Below are 17733 nucleotides of genomic sequence, written 5' to 3'. Positions count from 1 at the left end.
GGAAAAGCGTTTTAGATGAAAATAATATGAATGTTTGAAAACATTTGCATGGTAAACAATTTCCTAGAAAGGTATAACGGTATAAGAGTCAAAACTTAAGTTATATAAAAGAGGTGAAGAAAAGAAACCCGACTTCTTGAGCATCGCTTTATGTTATGGTTGGCAGAAGATATGAAAGTAATGAACTTAATCAACTACACTGTGGCTAAAAATCCGGTAGCCGGCCAAGGTCTTCATAACACTTTTAGGGAGCTTTAGCAACGACGACGGCGACGTCGAGGACAACGCCTGGTGCAAATTGAATTTATATTTTACTCGAGAATCTCGCAATTATCCAGAGGTATTCAGTGTATCTATTGGTTTAGGAACTAGCCCAAGCTGAATATGTAAAGAAAGCGTTCATCCCTAAATAGAAATACGGAAATTTAGCTGTCTTCGTTCACGTTCTCCAATATACGCAGAACTTGGTCATTTCACGTTGCTTTTCGCAGATAACGGCCAAGAAATGTACAAGGATTGAAAACGCATGTGCAGAGTTATTATTTTGCTCCGGTTAAACCTTTTGTTTGGTGACGTTCTCCTTCACGTTGCCGTCGTGGTTTGCTAAAACTCCCTACTTACTTCGACATAAACAATACAGGAATTCACACCAAAACAAAATTTACGTGATCAGAAAATTATTTAAAGCCACAGTATAATAAAAAGAGTGATTAACGCGCCCTTTCTAGATAGGTGTATCGTGGTTCAGTAATTTGCTTAGGAATTTCCCTTACTGTTCAAAAAGCACTCAATTAAAATTGATCCACAAATAGACAAACACAAGAGCCCAATAAATTCTCAAGATTTTTCTCTTTATTTTCATAGAAAGTCAGGCGATAGCACGTAGCTATCCGTTGAGGGTTGTTAACTGCAAATTTCAAACAACTTATTCTCGTGCTAATTCTCCAAAAAATCTGAATTGGCCAAAATTCCTATTTGAAAGGCTAGCCGAGACAGTTTTACGAGGCATTATATCCCCACCATTTGATGGGCGTACCGTTATCTCAGTGAGACTCGGTGATTTGCTAATAACTTAGTTTTAAAAATGTCGCAAAAGAATGCGGACTGAATTTAGGAACACGAGAAGGTCGATTTTCTCTCGAGGGGAGTTATCAGTAAATTTAAAGTAATTCAGTTTCTTGATTTTTACCCATTTAATCGAAACCAATTAAGAATTCGGGGGTCCTTCAACTATTAAAAGACAGATCTGGGCAAACGTAAATGACTTATTTTGTTCCGGTTAATAAACATATGTGCGTGATTGAACGGGTCGTCACGAAGTGCGAGGCAGCGAGGCGTGCGATCCTTTCTGGTTAGCCTAAATAGCACTTCGGTTAGCTTAAATGACACTCCGGTTAGCCTACAGATAGCTTAGGTAGCTTGCGGTTAGCCTTTTTATTATTTGGAGTAGGGATTTCTGCCTCGCATGCCTCGCTACCTCGCCTCGCATGCCTTGCCTCGCATGCCTTGCCTCGCGTGCCTCGCACTGTAAGACTCAATTGCACGCAGTCGTGCCTCATGATTACAGCATTTGTAGGCTTGTAGCTTAGGGCCTGTTTATATGGAGGAGAGTTGTCTCTGGTCGGAGGGTTACCCTCTCCCCCGCGCTATCTTTTACCGAGCGTTTATATGAGAAAGTTGTCCCTGTTGACCGAGCCAAAACTTGGCTCTGTCGGTTCAAAAGACTGGCGAGAGTTATTTTGAAATATCTATTATGGCGGCTTTTTCTAAAATCAGGAACGCTGAAACATCGACGAAGACCATTTTGGACAGATTTACCGCCGACTTCGATGTTGTTTTGGCCGATTCCAGCATTTGCGCGTGCTCTGTATGTGTCAACTTGTCCCTGGTAGGCGAGGCAAAAATAACCAAACTGTTTATATGGAAAAAAGTTGACTCGCTCCCCAGGGTCACCCTACCTTCAAAGCGAGTGACCCTCCACCCAGGGTCACCCTGCCCCCCGAGCCAACTTTGCAATTTCTCATATAAACAGTTCGCAGCTATTTATAAAGAAACGTATGACAAGCTCTCTCGCCCGGGGTGGCTCGGTATGGAGGGTAACCCTCCTACCAGGGACAACTCTCCTCCATGTAAACAGGCCCTTAGAAGATGATGTATGAAAGGCAAAAGAAAGCCGATTTCTTAAGAGTGTAGACCAGTTCTATTTAATTCGGTAAACAACGGCCGTCTATGCCGTGATAATAAATAATCATCCCCTGAGAAAGTTGCGATATTATCAGTGAAAATTTCTGCGCATCACGACTATGATTTTATAGGCCCATCTATCTGGAAACAAAAAAATACATCCGATTATAAGCCCTCCCGGATATAAGCCCCCCTCTGCCGGATGACAGTACTGAACAGGGCTAAATGTTGCTTTATTATGCGTTTTTTACTTAAAAACGTATTTCGTTTAACACTACCGTTGCCCATTTCAAAACGTTCTTTTTATTCCGCTTATAAGCCCTCCCGGATATAAGCCCCTCCGTTTATAAGCCCACCCGAAACCCCTTAGGAACTTGTATAAGCCCAGGGCTTATAACCGGAATTTTACGGTATCGCAATCCGTTTCAATCTTTGACACTTCTGGCCACCCGTACCTTCTTTTGCATTTGGTGTGTTATTTAAATATTCCCTCGCTGTTTTAAGAGGTTATTTAATATATTTAAACGAATTTGATGGTCATTTCCTGCCTAAGTTTGGCTAAAATCCGTGACATGGTCCCTTTAACAAAAAGTGTCTAAAGCCGTCTCAGGTTCAGGTGTGGAAACCGTCCCTGATTTTCTCCAAATAAGTACTGATGTCCATAATTCCCGATCCCATCCCTTTGATCCCTGATCCATATATCGTTTTTCTACCCTGTTATGTATTTTATTGTATTTTATTTTATTCTTTGCTGCCATTAAATAAACATGTAACGATATCTTTAATGTATATGCCAAATCTCCTCATAAAAGCTCGCAATGCGCCAGTCTGGATTACAATTATAATCAGTATGAACTGACTTCGTGAAAATTAACTTTACTTCACGTGTTCACATGCACTTTCAATATTTACAGATCCGATCCATCGCTGCTAAAAACCCTCATCAAAGTCTAGCAGTCGTAACTAGGAGTTGCATTTCATCCAAGCTTCTCTGTAGATAAGCAGCAAAATGACCGGGATTAGTCTCAGGATTGCTGTTCACAGTAGATACACCAAAGATGATCTTGCTCTTTTGAGGATTGTAACAGACTCCATAACCATCGGGTACTGCTGGACCGAACGACAAAAACAGCTCGTGATTCGAAGGAACCTATTAAATTACAAAAACACCATGAGAACGAGTTGATTGAAAGTAATACTGAGTTCACACTAGACCGTAACACGTTTAGGCTAATTACAAATATAAAACATGTTCACTATGAAGAGCGTTCACAACGGTTGGTGCACTGGTCGAATGGTAAAGTCTGCGTCGAACTAAATGGCCAATGCCGCCGCAGCTTATCCTGGTTTTTATAGCATAAATCGACTAGGAGTATTTCTACTCCCCCGTGAATGGGATACGTGCCCACTGCGGGGATACTCTCCACCCGAGCATTAATTCGCTTGTCCCATTTATACACGTGGGTGGGGAGGGCTCGAACCTAGACCTCGATAGACCGCTCGATCCTGAGTCCAGCCTGCTTACCATTAGGCTACCACGTCTCCCACATTGGTCGAATGACGATAGAAAAATGTTAATTCTGAGCGAACTACGTTATGAGGTCGTTTGAGGAAAAGCTTTTAACATAACAGCCGAGAGCGGAGAAAAAATAAGTGCCCATAGGGTTTAACAAGTGAGACTAAACCAAAGAATGAAATAAAATACCGATGTTTTGGCACTACTGCTACTATTTTTCAAGGTAAAAAAAAAAACTAGCCAGAAGAAGGCAGTAACCCAGCTGGGTACTCATGGATGGATAAGAAGGGGAACCCACGATGTGGAACCCACTTCTCGGCGTTTATCTAGTTCAAGACGGTACGCATTATATATTATTATGAACTTAGCGGTAAAAGGTGGAGACATAAAGGTAGCACGTCATTACCTGGCTAGTTGAGAGTTTGTAGTGCAGGGCGTACTGGTACGAGCTGTCCATGAAAAGCTCGTGGAGATTCATTCGAGATTCTATAGCCGCCAACTTCATTCCTAACAAGTGTCTGTCGATAGCCTGACCACTGACCGCCTGGGGACAACACGAAACACAATTTAACACAAAGTCGGGTTGGAATTTAAACGGACATGTAAGTAAACTAAGTGTCTCAACTTTTTTTGAGTGCAAGTACGCACTTAAATATAAATTAAAGCGTCAACTTTTTTCCAGCTTCAACTGGAGAAATGCACATTGACGTTGGCAAACCGGTTAAAATTTAAGGTTCATTTTGTTACCAATTTGGTTTTTAAGGCTGGTTTATTACATGTACAAAACACTGTGTGCACATGACACTACCTTCAAGTTGTCACAAGCAACGGGGACAGAAATGAAAATCTGAGCCCATGACGAGTCAGCTGCTCTATAACCGAGGTACCAGAGACTCGTGGTCAGGCAGCTTGGGCATGTCTCGTTTTGAGCAGTGGTTAGAGTTTGCAACCAACCGGTGGATCTCGTCAGGGAATCAGAATTTTCTTTGCTGTATTCCCGTTGCTCGTTACAAACTTGGTACAGTTTAACTACATTTCAGTGACCAAGTTTAACAGCTACTATCATTTCTTCTGTTATGGCCAGCTTACCTCTTTAGTGTATGTTGTATGTGCTGATATTGCTTTCCGCATTAAGTCCAGCTTTTCAGCATTCTGCAGTTCAGAAACAAGATTGCCAAAGAAACAGTTTACGTACACAACCAGTTTAAAAGAGAAAGGGGAGCACAACCAATTTAAAACGTACTGAAAGGCCGTGGCCTAGTAGCAAAAGTGACTACAATGAGAGAAGGAAGTTCGAGGCTCCATGCAACGACTAAGTAAAATCATACCCCTATACGACGCGAACATTGTCTAAATGATACAGATTTCTCCTAACAACTGAGAACTTGTTGCAGCTTGGACAAAATTCCAGACTTTTTTCCAGACATAAACTTTGAACATACTGTATCTGTGGTTGTGCCTTTGTATTTTTTTTTTTAAAAAAAACCTTTGAACATACTGATGACGTAGCCAAAATTCAAAACTGTGCAACAACCAATCAAAGATGCTATGCAGAGCTACGTCATCTGCATGGAATTTAGTGGTCGAATCAATTGGGTGCGGGATCGATGGGAGACGTGTCTTTACCAAGGCTTAAAATAAAACCCTTCGCATGTAACACTCACAGTTTTATTAGGTGAGACCATGGCCTTGACAAATTCGTCAGAGGCAATGGATGCCGAGCGAATGGTGTCCGTTCTTCCCAAGAGAAATTTACGAGTAGAACCAGTTTCATAGGTAGGAGGATTGTGATTATGAAGTCTGCAAAAAGATATGAGATGAGACAACAAATAACGTCAAACAATAACAACAACAGCAGCAGCAGCAATTCATGGATGGGTGAATAAACCGACATTACCCGCGTTAGCTTTTTAAAACGTTGAATAAGGTGTTCAAAATGTCTGTTACTTAATGCAATTACATAACGCTTAGTACATTACCTGTAAAATGTCAGCTGAAACGCCATTTGTATCCACGCGTCTGGACTCATCTTTTGTTTTTTGACAAAATCTTTCCCGTACCCAGCATACACAAAACACCTCAGGTCTATGTCACTAACCATGCTATGAAAAAAAGAGACAGAAAAAAGGATCAGCTAAACACGAACAATACTTGCAACAAATTGCTATGGATTTTTTTTGGCGCAGTGTTGCAAATAGGGAAATGGCACGACAGCTGTCAATCAAGAGAAGGTTACCTGTCAAGGTCAGCAGCTGACTGTTGAATGGCTTCCTTTACTTTATTGGACAAGTTCCATTTCAGCTTGGATGGAGATTCTAGATGCTTTACTTCTAATGGTTCTATTTCTTGGTGACCCTCCCTAGAAAGAAAAAAAAAACATCAATACTTGAGGTTATTGTAGACTCTGAACATTTCTGTGTGTTGTTTAAAAACGAAAAGTGTTAATAAAACAATGATTTCTTTATTTAAGAGTAGTCTTCCCAGGTCTCCTTCACTACGTTTTTGTATCACTTTTGTTATGTGGCAATCATCATCGAGCAACGTCCTTAAGCGTTGCATGATCACCAAGAAGCCAACTGCAAAGAGTTGATAAAATTACAGTTGGTATCGATGTGCAACATTCCCCACAAAGCATGCACAACAACATAGGGGTGTGGGGGCATGTGTCGTCCCCTTGTTCCCTTATCCCTGGAAAAAAACATTTCTAAAAATCTAGGCTTTCCTGCATATTGGGAGCATTTGCGACAAAAATTAAAGGCAGGGAAGGAGTGACAGAATTTTTGAGTTTTTTTTATTAAAAACAAACAAACAAACAAATGGACAAACAGAAAAGTGAGGCAGCCCATCCACCCCCTCTAAATCTCTCTAATAGGAAGTGATGAGAAACTGTATCCAAAAGTACCGTAAAATAATATCATATTAATGTTATATTTAAACCACAATGGATATAACAAATAAATTTGAAATGAAAATTGTGTGATTTTTGTTTTTTCTTTTTTTGCCACTAATTTTTTGGGGTTGGATCGGCCCACAAACAGAATGTGTTTTAGCTACCTGGAAGTAGCGGTGCCAACCTTTGAAAGTGGAAAGGGTTATTTCTTTTAGAACTTTGTGGTAGCTTATATATAGTACAGTTAGGTGTCAGTTCAAACTTACAGGTTTTCAAGTATGTAATTACAAAGAGCAGCCACGGGGGGACCCTCTGCCGCAGAGTGTTCATAACACATTCCTGCATGTCCATCTTCACTCACACAAATCTACAACACAAGAAAACAACATTCCTCTGCAATCTATTTGATCACAATACCATTCAAGAGTACTACAGTTGAACCCTGTTATTTCGAAGCCTCGGGTGAAAAAATAGTTGTTCGAAATAGCAGGAGTTTAAAAAAGCCGATAGTAAATGGCTAAAGGTCAAATTCGGGGGAATTCGAAATAACCCAGTTCGAATTAGCGGGGTTCAACTGTACATACATGTATTAATAGTTCTAAACGTTACAACAGAGTGGCTTCTTACAAAAAAATAATCCATTGCATCAGTACACTGTATAGGCTCGACTTCAATAGCTAAGCTTTCTCGAGTCTGGTCTTCATTCCTCTTTCAAGGGAGGAGTGCAAGCTTATTGCGGGAAGGAGAAGGGGAGTTATGTATTTCATGTCCGAGAAGAGCTTTCTGTACATATATACACTACGTGTAAAAATGTACCTGAATTATTTTATCAAACCATCTATTGGCACTGTTGTAATCTGTACCATCTCCATGAAGGCACTGTCTGGCTGTGACTGAAGATGTTGGCACCTCCATTACACTAGGAGCTTGGGTAGAGTATGCAGGAGGCTTGTCTAGACATAGAACAAAGATTGCCTTCTCTACAGCCTCAAGGTTGGCCTTGTTGTGACGATCTATGAATTTAAGACAATTGAAGTACCGTTACACCCTAAATGTACCTTGCTTTACAACATCATGTAGAATAATTTTATTACATTTTGTGTGACATTTTTTAAACGTGTGTAGCACTACTGAAAATTTAGGTGATTTGTGCTATATTTTGTTTAGCATTTAGAAAGTTAGAAAGTAAAAGAGTCAAAATACAAACTGGTACTGACAAATGGCAAATTAAAGTGTACAATGATACTACATGTATTGATAAAATGTCTATGTTGCAGTTAATTTTTGATCTCAGTTAATTTTTTTTTAACTAGTTAGTATTTTTTCTAACTGTTTTTTTTTTATATTCTTGGTTAATCAGTAGAAAAAGTAAAACACCTCCCCTCCCTTGATGTCTCATTACCCTGCCCCCCATCTTTACTAACACCCCCCTTACTATCTGCTATTAATATTATCCCCCTCCTCTAAGTACTATTATCTATTTTTTTTTTCTTTTTACTAACCTGCACTGGATTTGAACTCTTGACCTCTGGATTTGCTGTCCAACCCCTTACCACTTTGCCACGTAGGAAATGTTGGATGAACCACTATTTTTTTTTTAATATATGACTTCAACCCATACCCTAACCCTATTATTTACCTAGTATAAAAAATTAACTAGTTAGAAAAAAATTAACTAGGTAAAATTTAAAATTAACTGAGATCAAAAATTAACTGCAACATCTACATTTAGTTTTTCATTTTACATTTTTCTTACCTTAAATCAACCCCTGGAAGTGTTCATGCATTTTGGGTAGATGAGCAGTCCAGGTTCAAGCCCTGGCCAGCGTCATTGCATTATGTTTTTGGGCAAAATAATTTAATCTTACAGTGACTCTTTTTACCCAGGTGTAAAAATGGATAAAGCGAATTTAATGCCAGAGTAACCCTGTGATGGACTAGCATCACATTGAGGGAAAGAAAAAATATTCAGGACTGAATGTTAAGCCAGCCGCATACTAGAGCAACTAGCTGAGCTATTCACCTCACGTGCCCGTTTACAGCCATTTATTCACTGCACATTTTGCCGCAGACAGTGAGGAAAGTGCTTAGCAATTTTGATTTGGAAGCCGCCATGTTGAAGCATGTGAGAATTCTGCGTGTGTTTATTGGTCAGTTGATATATCTGGCTGAGCAAGTTTCTCATGTCGTCCGCACACATTGAGGATCTTGCCTCGCGAGGCAAAAAATATCAAACACGATAGATATTTTCCTCAAGGCCTCGCGAGGCAAACTTCTCACGAAAAACAGTCCGCACACGACAGAAATCTGCTGAGCAAACGGCACGCGAGGCAGTTAGCTCAGCTAGATGCTCTAGTGTGCAGTAGGCTTAATGGTTGCTTTAATATGGAACGTTGACCTTAACTGGGATGTAAGTTTCTTCAAGATATTCATAACAAAGTGTCCTCATTGATAAAAGTTAACCAAAACACAATTAGAAATTAACACATTACCCAGTCAAATATGAGGTACTTATAAATTACACAACACTTGTGTTACATCCTGGACGTAAATGGTTCCAGCAAGATCAGACATTTTGGTGTGATTCAGACTTTGCATTACAGGTAACAGTTGTAACAAATACTTGGATGCTCTCCTAAGCTACATTGTACAATGTAGTAAGACCATAGTTACATTTATGTACCTTTCAGCAGTCTTTTTCGCTGTTTTGCCCAGACTGTTCGGTTAGTGGCAGTAAGGACTCCCACAGGTTCATCTAAAGGTTCACTGTTGTTTAATATTTTCTCCAATTGTGCAGCCAACTCTCCTTCACTGAGAAGCCGGCTTCCATGAAATACATTCAAGACGTAAAACTGTTCAAACAGGTTGTGGACAAAAAGATAATAGTTTTTTTGTTACACAACGTATTAGCATTTTTACTGATGAACTAGGACTGGAGTCAGACTGCACATGTTATGCAGTCAGCACAAACCCAATACATTTGTACATAAAGTTCATTTCTTTTTTTCTTAACAAAAGGCAAAAAAATACCGGTAATAATAACCTGATTTTTGTGAGCGACTAACACATGTTTGGCTGTTCCTTTGGGAGCCACAACCACCTCATCTCTGATTGGCTGAGGAATTCGACAGGAACAAAGCAGCTTCAAGTACTGAGCCATGCACAATGGACTCTTACCCATCATGTCTATAGGAAATGCCTCCCTGAAAATGTTATAAGTGAAGTTAATTTATAGTCATGAAATTTAAAGTTGTACATGCATACCTACTGTAATTGATTAAAATTAGTTTTTATGAAAAGTTTCAACTTACATATCTATAAGGTTCTTGAACTTCAACACACTTGAAATAACTCTTGCAGCATACCTAGTTAGAATCAAAGTCAAACGTTCACTTAGACAATAGCCCATGAGGTACCCAGTGTGCTCTGAGACAATTGAAAATATCTTTGTAACCAGGAAGCAAATGAAAAGGCACCCCTGTACACTCAAACTATTTAGTTCAATTCTTCGGTCAACAACTGTCCATAACCAGTTTCATTTCAAATTACAATGACCTAAACTTTTGCATACCACACAAGTTGTGCTGTCTATTTCAAGACCAAATAATTTAAATCTACATTTTGGAGAATGCTTCGACTCTAATCAACCAGAGAGCCCTAACTGGCCTTGCAGCTGTAGGCTGGAAGTGGGGGCAGATTAGTCAGCTTAGTCGTAAGGAGTCACTAAACTGGGACAGATGGAGCTGGACAGGCCATGTTAGTTCTCATGGCCATAGAGAGGTAAGTGGATTTGTACAGAGTATGACTGCAGATAGTGCATGTGTAGGAACTCATGTTCATTTGAATTTGAATCTCTGTCCTTGTGCAGCCGGCATCCTACAGACTGGTAATATACAGCACTGACCTGTCATATTTATGTACCGCGGTAACTATGTATACTACTAAGACATTGTACAAGAATGGCAGACAAAATTTGTTTTAAGAATCAGTAAGTGTACAACTGTACACTTACTGATTAACTACTTCTTGCTATATCATACTTGGAACACTGTTTCAGTCTGTGGTACTTGTAAAATGTACCTTCCCATGATGATCATCAAAACTCACCCTTGCTTACTAAAATTGGTGTTACCGGAGTATATTACTACTTACTTCAAGTGCCCAGTCTTGTCGGTAGCTGGAAATTTGGGAAACGCAAGGCCAGGACTTGTTGTTATCACTACAGGTGATCTGCAATCAAAATAAGCTGCATTGTCCCACCATGTGGCCAGCTTCAAGAGAACAAACATAATACAATCTGTAATCAGTAACTGCTTTATTACAGTACTCAGTGGTAAAAATGTATTATTGTAAATGTAAAAAAAATGTAAATGTTATTTATAGTGGCCATGCACTTAGCTTCGAAATAGCTAGCTAGTTTGCAGACATGTCAGTGACTGAAACAGAAGAAACAAATCATCTAAATGAACATAACATGATTTAAAATCCCAACTGACAGGAGGCAGACCAGTTGGTTATGTACAGAGCGTGACCAAAGATATGAACTCGGAACGACCGAAAACGAATCCATCTAGTGGAGGGGTGGAGGTTATGAACCCTGGACCTCCAGATTACAACACCAGCGCCCTAAACCACTTCAGGCCACGCTGCCTTCCTCCCTCAATTTACAAAAAGGGTTTTATTAGTGTCTCCCCAGTATAACTTTGGGGTATAGTAGATAAAATATACACTAAGCAGCCATAAAAATAGTTAAAAAGCTAAGATATATATGTTGTGGTTCAAATGTAACTTTGGTTTAAAATTTTTCAAACCAGTTTGATTTTCATTTCCCATTGTTTCAGATTATGTTAATGAATATGGGACAATGAAATATGAAAATCAAACTGGTTTAAAAAAATTCAACCAAAGATAAATTTGAACCACAACATATAAAACATAGAAAAAAAAGAACTTTCTGCTAACTAATTTAACACAGTCTACCTTACCCAGTTCTTTTCAGTTTTTGCCTTTTGCAGCAGTTTGTTGTGTAATGCTTCACCATCTCCTCCAGGTTTAAGAAAATCATTCACTAGATCTTTGGTATAATCAAAGTCCTCTTCATCTACCAGTGGTTTTATTGCCGACAGGTATTTGTCCATTGTCTGTTGTAAAGGAGGGACAGGCAGTGGAGGGAGAGAGTCTTGTTTGGCCAACATACTGAAAGGCTTGTGGAGAGCTGCCGACGTCTTAACCATGGTTGGTCTGGCAAATCTCACAACAATCTAGATGCAAATGATAACCCCAAGTACATGTATTAATTCTCTCTTTAACAATGATGCAAAAATTCAAAATCTAGAAGCTCAGAAATTTCCAGCATTCAGTGTATCAAAAAGGGTGTTGTTGATTATTTTTATTGAACAAACTATTGTAATTTTTCTGGTAACGAAGACGCCCTACAGGGGGCATTAGACTGCCAGTGACCAGCTTTTATTGAAACCCCTGAATGACTGATTCCCTCTATAGTGCGCGCCTGCAGGGAATCACGGTAGTTGTATTCATCAAACCATGCGCGAGACTCAACAAAGATCCATGTTGCTGAGTCTCGCGCATGGTTTGATGAATACAACTACCGTGATTCCCTGCAGGCGCACGCTATGGAGGAAATCGGGCATTCACAAGGGGAAAGGGCCATTTACACATCACAAAAAACCCTTTACCACCCTCAATCACATTTCATGGGAAAAAAACATTGCCATTTCACCCTTTCGCTGATCACCAAAAACCCTTTACCGTTATCCAGTGTACCTTGCATAATCTGGGAGCATCTGTGACCCTACATTTAAGGCTGAGAAGGACACATTTTGTATTTCCCATAAAAAAGAAGAATGTGGTCACACACCCCAGCCACCGAGTATTAATCAATCTATGCCATGGAAGAGCAAAATTCTCAGCTTATAGAATTAATAAGGGAGGTGTGGTGCCCAGGGGGGGTACTTGCAGTATACATGACGGGGGGGTCCGACGGAGCTTCATATTGCGAACCCAAAAAAATACATGAGCCTGAAATTTTACACCCAAAAAAATACCTGACATCAAAATTTTCTACCCCAAAAAGTACAAGACCTAGCACAGTCCTCTATACTGATTTATTCAATAAAACAGACCTTAAGACCTAAAAAAATATATGACAGATCTCTTGACCCAAAAAAATACAGAGGGTGTAAATTTTCAACCGAAAAAAATACGTCGGACCTCCCCGTCATGTATACTGCAAGTACCCCCCCTCGGGGTGTGGTGGTCCATTGGTTATCACGCCGGACTCTGGATCGAGTGGTAAGGGTTCGAGCCTTGGCCGGGGCACTGCATTGTGTACTTGGCCAAGACACTTTACTCTCATGGTGCATCTCTCCACCCAGGTGTATCAATGGGTACCGGAATATTTACAGCTGGGGGTAGCCCTGTGATGGACTAGCATCCCAGATCCAGGGGAGAGTAGAATACTCCTAGTTGCTTAATGCTACAGAAACCGGGATAAGCTCCAGCCCTGATGGGCCACTTGGCTTGACAGCAGGCTTTACCTACCCTACCTAGAAAATTAATAATAAAATAAAATTAATTTTTCCCAGCTAGGTTCAGAATGTTGTCAAATAAGCTTTATATATTTAATACTGATGCAGTGTTCATTCAAAAAATTTAAATAAAATAAAGTCTATTATTGTATTAAAAGCGACTGTTTTGATTCCAGCATCACCCAAACTAATTTATTTTATCCAAGTGCTTGTCTGAGTCACACCCCCGGCCACGCCGTATGACGTGGAAAATAATAATAAATGAGCTCGAGCGCGTAAATATTTTGATGTGAAGAGAACGTCTTTTCTCGCTTACCTTTGCTTTCGGGAGCTGCCTTGTAGCTAAACCCAACATACGAACTCCCTCAGTCCACTGCATTAGAAAGAAGTTACGTGGAAGTTATCGTGTCATGAATTAAAGTGAGTTTTGAATTCAATCTTGTCACTTTTCTAACTTGTCAATGTGCTTATGAACGGCGCCATTTTAGCCTTACCTCAGTTTGTTTCCAGTCTCCACTCTCGATTTATATTTGTCCAAAAGTTTTATGGTTTAGAAATTCTCATAAAAATAGAAATATACCCACGAAACTATAAACTATCAAAGACAGCGATGTATCGATATTGTGAGTTCTGTGCAAGAGGTTTACAACTCTCAATAGAATTTTAATGTGTATTTATTCATTGACTGAACTTTGGACTTTGTTCTCCGAGCAATAACCAATCGCTAGCCGAGACTAATTTGGACACATCTCATTTGTTTCAGCCACGACAATTAAAACTTGACGAGTCATGCAATTTGTGACAGCAACAGAAAAAATATTGCTGATTTATCAACAGTACATACGCAAGCCCTTGAATCTAATTTTCACATGCTGCGGTGCACAAGTCGTTTCGCGTGACGAACGAACGAACGAACGAACGAACGATAAGGATGAGCCGATACTCGATACCAAATATTCGATACATCGATATTTTCACAATTTTGAAAAGTATCGATACTTTCGAAAAATATCGCACTTTCGATACGTTTTCGATACTGCACACGTGACCTGAGCCTGCGGTCTTCTGGTCAGCACCTGAGGTTTAAAAATGCACTTTTGCGAAAACAAGTATTGATTTTCTTGTCAATAATTGGATTTTTCAATTGCCTTGACTTGATCTAGTCCACAGTGAAACAAAAAGATAAAAAATCAACATTCCTGGCTAATATTTAAAATGCTCGGACAGTCCTTTGTATGGTCAAACAAATCACGTGACATACCAATGACGTCAGTACGGGAATGACGTCATAATATCGATATCGATATCGATATCGAGAAAAAAGGCAAATATCGTATCGATATCGTATCGTTTTGAAAAACCTGTATCGGCCCATCCTTAACGAACGAACGAACGAAAATAGTCGAATAAAACCTAAAACAATAGACATCACCACGAGGCTCTGGGGACAAAGTCGATAGTTTATTCCCAGGAGCCTCGTACTGCCCGGTGAGCTGAGGTCTACTTCGAAATTGGGAACTGATCTGAACCTTTCAGAAATAGAACACCAGTTGAATCATGGGCTCCTGGTTGAATCGATTCCCCTCGAGCCTTCGAGGGGAATCGAAAAAGCTAGGTTCGGAGTTGTCGGCTGGTTGGAGTTTTTGAGTGTACAAATTTAGCCCGGGTTGGGGGGAGGGGTACTCCCCAAAAACACCTATACGGGTATGTGATTTTGGGCTCCCGATCTAGAACGGGGTATCCATTTTTAGGGCCTGTTTACATGGAAGGCGGGTGCCCCGGCTAACCGAGTTACCCGGCTTACCGAGCTACCCTGGGCGAGCCGACTTTTCATACGTTTCTTAAGAAAACGTATTGAAGCCTTTACATGCTAGAAGGGTAACCCGCCTTGCCGGGGCACTCGGTCTACTTGCCCGGGGCACCCTTCTAGGCGGGATAGCTTTTTGCCATGTAAACGGTTATGGCCGAGCTATCCCGGCTTGCCGGGATAAGTTTTCGCGCGTGTTTTTACACTAAATTTGAAGTTAATGGCACAAAATGTATAAATTCTGGACCCAAACAGTGCTATTTGATCAAAATTAGTTTTATCGGTCGGCTGGAAATATTTCTTTGAGCAAATTCGAAATTTTCTTGGGAATGATTATCCTAATTCACGACACAACAAATTTAATTTCAATTTGGCGGCCAAATACTGTTGAATTTCGATTGAATTTCGCCAAAAATGAACGCAGTAAATTTCTGAAAACTTGCACATCAAATTAAAATAGGTTTGAAGACGAAAAGCCTTGATTATTCAGAAAAAAAGTCATATTTTTCTTCAATCATTTTGAGCTATATTGTTTTCCCACGCCGTGACACGCTTCAATGACGCTGTCTCATCTCGGGTAGAAGAGTTGTGAATTCTGCATGTAAAGGCGGGCTAGGTTTTATCCCTTCTAGCCGGGTAACTCGGTTAGCCGGGGCACCCTCAGTTTGTAGAACGGGGTATGATATTTCGAACGAACGAAAGTTTCAAATCATCAGAAGCCAAAACGGGGTGTTAAAAAACTGACCTGTCATGACCTGTTTCTAGAACGAGGTACAGTCAGAACCCCGGTAACTCGAACTAACTTATATTTCCCTTGGACCCACTTTTCAGTCTTTTTTACTCGGTTAACTCGAAAACCCCGCTAACTCGAACTGTTTTTCTTTTCCCTTCAGAGTTCGAGTTACTGGGGTTTAACTGTATTTTCATTTTGGATGCCATTCTCGTCCCCATAGCCCTTTCGTTTCTCTTAGCCGGCTTGGCACGAGAAAACGGAGGGCTCTGGGGACATAGGATTTTTGAATTAATTCGAATTTTTTTGATTGGCTGTTTGGAACAAAGAATTCCTAAACGGAAGTCGAAAACGTAACGACTCTCTCATACATTCTCTTGAAACATCATGACTGCGTACATGAAGACCGGAAGTCCTAGAATCTAGGACTGGAAATCCTGTGTCCCCAGAGCTCTTTGTTTCCTCGTGCCAAGGCCCAGCCGGCTAAGAGAAACGAAAGGGCTATGGGGACGAGAATGTTTGGATGCAAATTCCTTCTAAAACGGGGTGCTATATAGAACTCCCCTCCCCCCCCCCCCCCCCCCACGGAGAAAATTAGTAAGAAAATGGCCTGCATGGGAATCGAAAAGGTTCGAGTTTGCGGGAGGTTCAATTTGTTGGGATTCAACTGAAGAAATCTGAACAAGTAAACTGGTAGGAACGATCCGAGGAAAAGAACTAACTCCTGCCATACGACCACGGTCATAGTTTTCAGTATAGTTGTCCATTTCTTTTTCCCAACCTGTTGGACACCCGTCTGAAGCACTGGAGGCTTTGGTCACTTGGCCGAAACGTTTATCTCGAAATTTATGACTTACTCAACAAGCTGTGTACTCGTAAGACCCTCGTAACTCTTTGGAACAAAATGCTTTGCAGGCGACTCTATACGTTTCAGCCGGGGTTTCATTTAAAGATTGTCACTCCCACAAACCCAACTATCACTGTATGGCGTCAACGTATCTGTTTGCTTTTGGAATCAACTTTAGTTTCTGTTTACTTACTAAATGAATTATGTTAATGTGCCGCTTTTGTTGCCATATGAGTGAAAGAGGCTTCCGCCTTTCGTGCGCATGGAGCCAGTAAAGACAGTAGAGACCAATATCAGATCAGATGTATGTGACTGTTCCTTTGGGCTGTTTCGAAAAATATTGAATACTACAGAGTCAAATTCCCAAAAGATTTAAAAAGAAAAACAAAAAAACATGACCCATATTGTTCGTGTTGACATCTACTCATCAAAGGCACGCGCCAACAATTTAGATGCCACGCGCCTAAGTGTACACGCTCCGCCGCCCCCTGAAACTTCAATGATAAATGCTTACATAAGCTTTTTCTCTTATGAGCTATAATTTACATAAGGAGCCCCTGACATAAGTAGTTTCAAATTCCTTAAAACCTAGATTACACCTTCGAGCTTTGTACTGAATCTTACACGATCAAACTCAGCTGAAATGGCGATTGAAGTAGTCATCTTTCTGTCAACTTGTGTGGTTTTCGTTCTCCCTTTGTTTCTGCGCTCTCGCTGGAGTAGAAAGATTTTCCGGTGGATTTGGGTAATATGTACACATGGCACAAGACGACCACGTATTGTTGGCTTTATTCCAGTTCAAGAGGACGAAAGGGCAGTGATCGGTAAGCAATCGAAGCTAGGCGAAAGTAAATGTCCATTTTCTTCAGTCTCTGGTCTAAAATCATAGTTGGCCTTAACTGATCAATAAATTCAAAAAAAAAAAAAACTCGAGACCAAAAATAAAGCATGTGTTGTCTTTCGGCTCCGACTCTGCCGTAGACACTAGAACGTACTAGTTCCCCAGCTAACAACTATAAATTTCAGAATGACTTCTGATCGCATTTCTGTATGTAACGTTCTCTTTAGTCACTGCAGCTGAACGAATTAACGGTGTGTAAAAATATCAACTGACTTTAATTGTGTAGTCTTTGTGTGTTTCACCGGGTTGAATACCGTTCTACTCACGTTTTTGCACATTATCGATTTGTTTTCAGAAATGTACCAAGGAA

General features: G+C 40.3%; 2 protein-coding genes across 3 annotated transcripts in view; both read right to left on the bottom strand.

Moving 5' to 3' along the window:
- LOC144650121 (uncharacterized) overlaps positions 1-17733 on the bottom strand; it is a 110018-nt gene that overhangs the window by 21734 nt on the left and 70551 nt on the right. The gene's annotated exons all lie outside the window — the stretch shown is intronic.
- Positions 2171-13787, bottom strand: LOC144665446 (carnitine O-acetyltransferase-like). Of its 2 annotated transcripts, XM_078526693.1 has the most exons (15): positions 13633-13787; positions 13455-13511; positions 11576-11851; positions 10743-10861; positions 9902-9955; positions 9634-9793; positions 9274-9442; positions 7407-7603; positions 6857-6957; positions 5937-6059; positions 5680-5802; positions 5365-5500; positions 4790-4852; positions 4107-4244; positions 2171-3334 (listed from the first exon to the last, which is right to left on the bottom strand). In XM_078526693.1, exons 2-15 carry the CDS (start codon positions 13491-13493, stop codon positions 3128-3130), a joined length of 1905 nt encoding a protein of 634 aa, XP_078382819.1. In that variant the 5' UTR covers positions 13494-13511; positions 13633-13787; the 3' UTR covers positions 2171-3127. The 2 variants fall into 2 exon arrangements, with proteins under 2 accessions (XP_078382819.1, XP_078382818.1); XM_078526692.1 differs by lacking the exon at positions 13633-13787 and having other exon boundaries at positions 13455-13626.

This window comes from Oculina patagonica, chromosome 1, assembly GCF_052425735.1.
Source record: "Oculina patagonica isolate OP01 chromosome 1, crgOcupat, whole genome shotgun sequence".
Taxonomy (NCBI): domain Eukaryota; kingdom Metazoa; phylum Cnidaria; class Anthozoa; order Scleractinia; family Oculinidae; genus Oculina; species Oculina patagonica.
The sequence above is the reverse complement of the archived record's forward strand: the minus strand, read 5'-3'. Positions and strand labels throughout refer to the sequence as shown.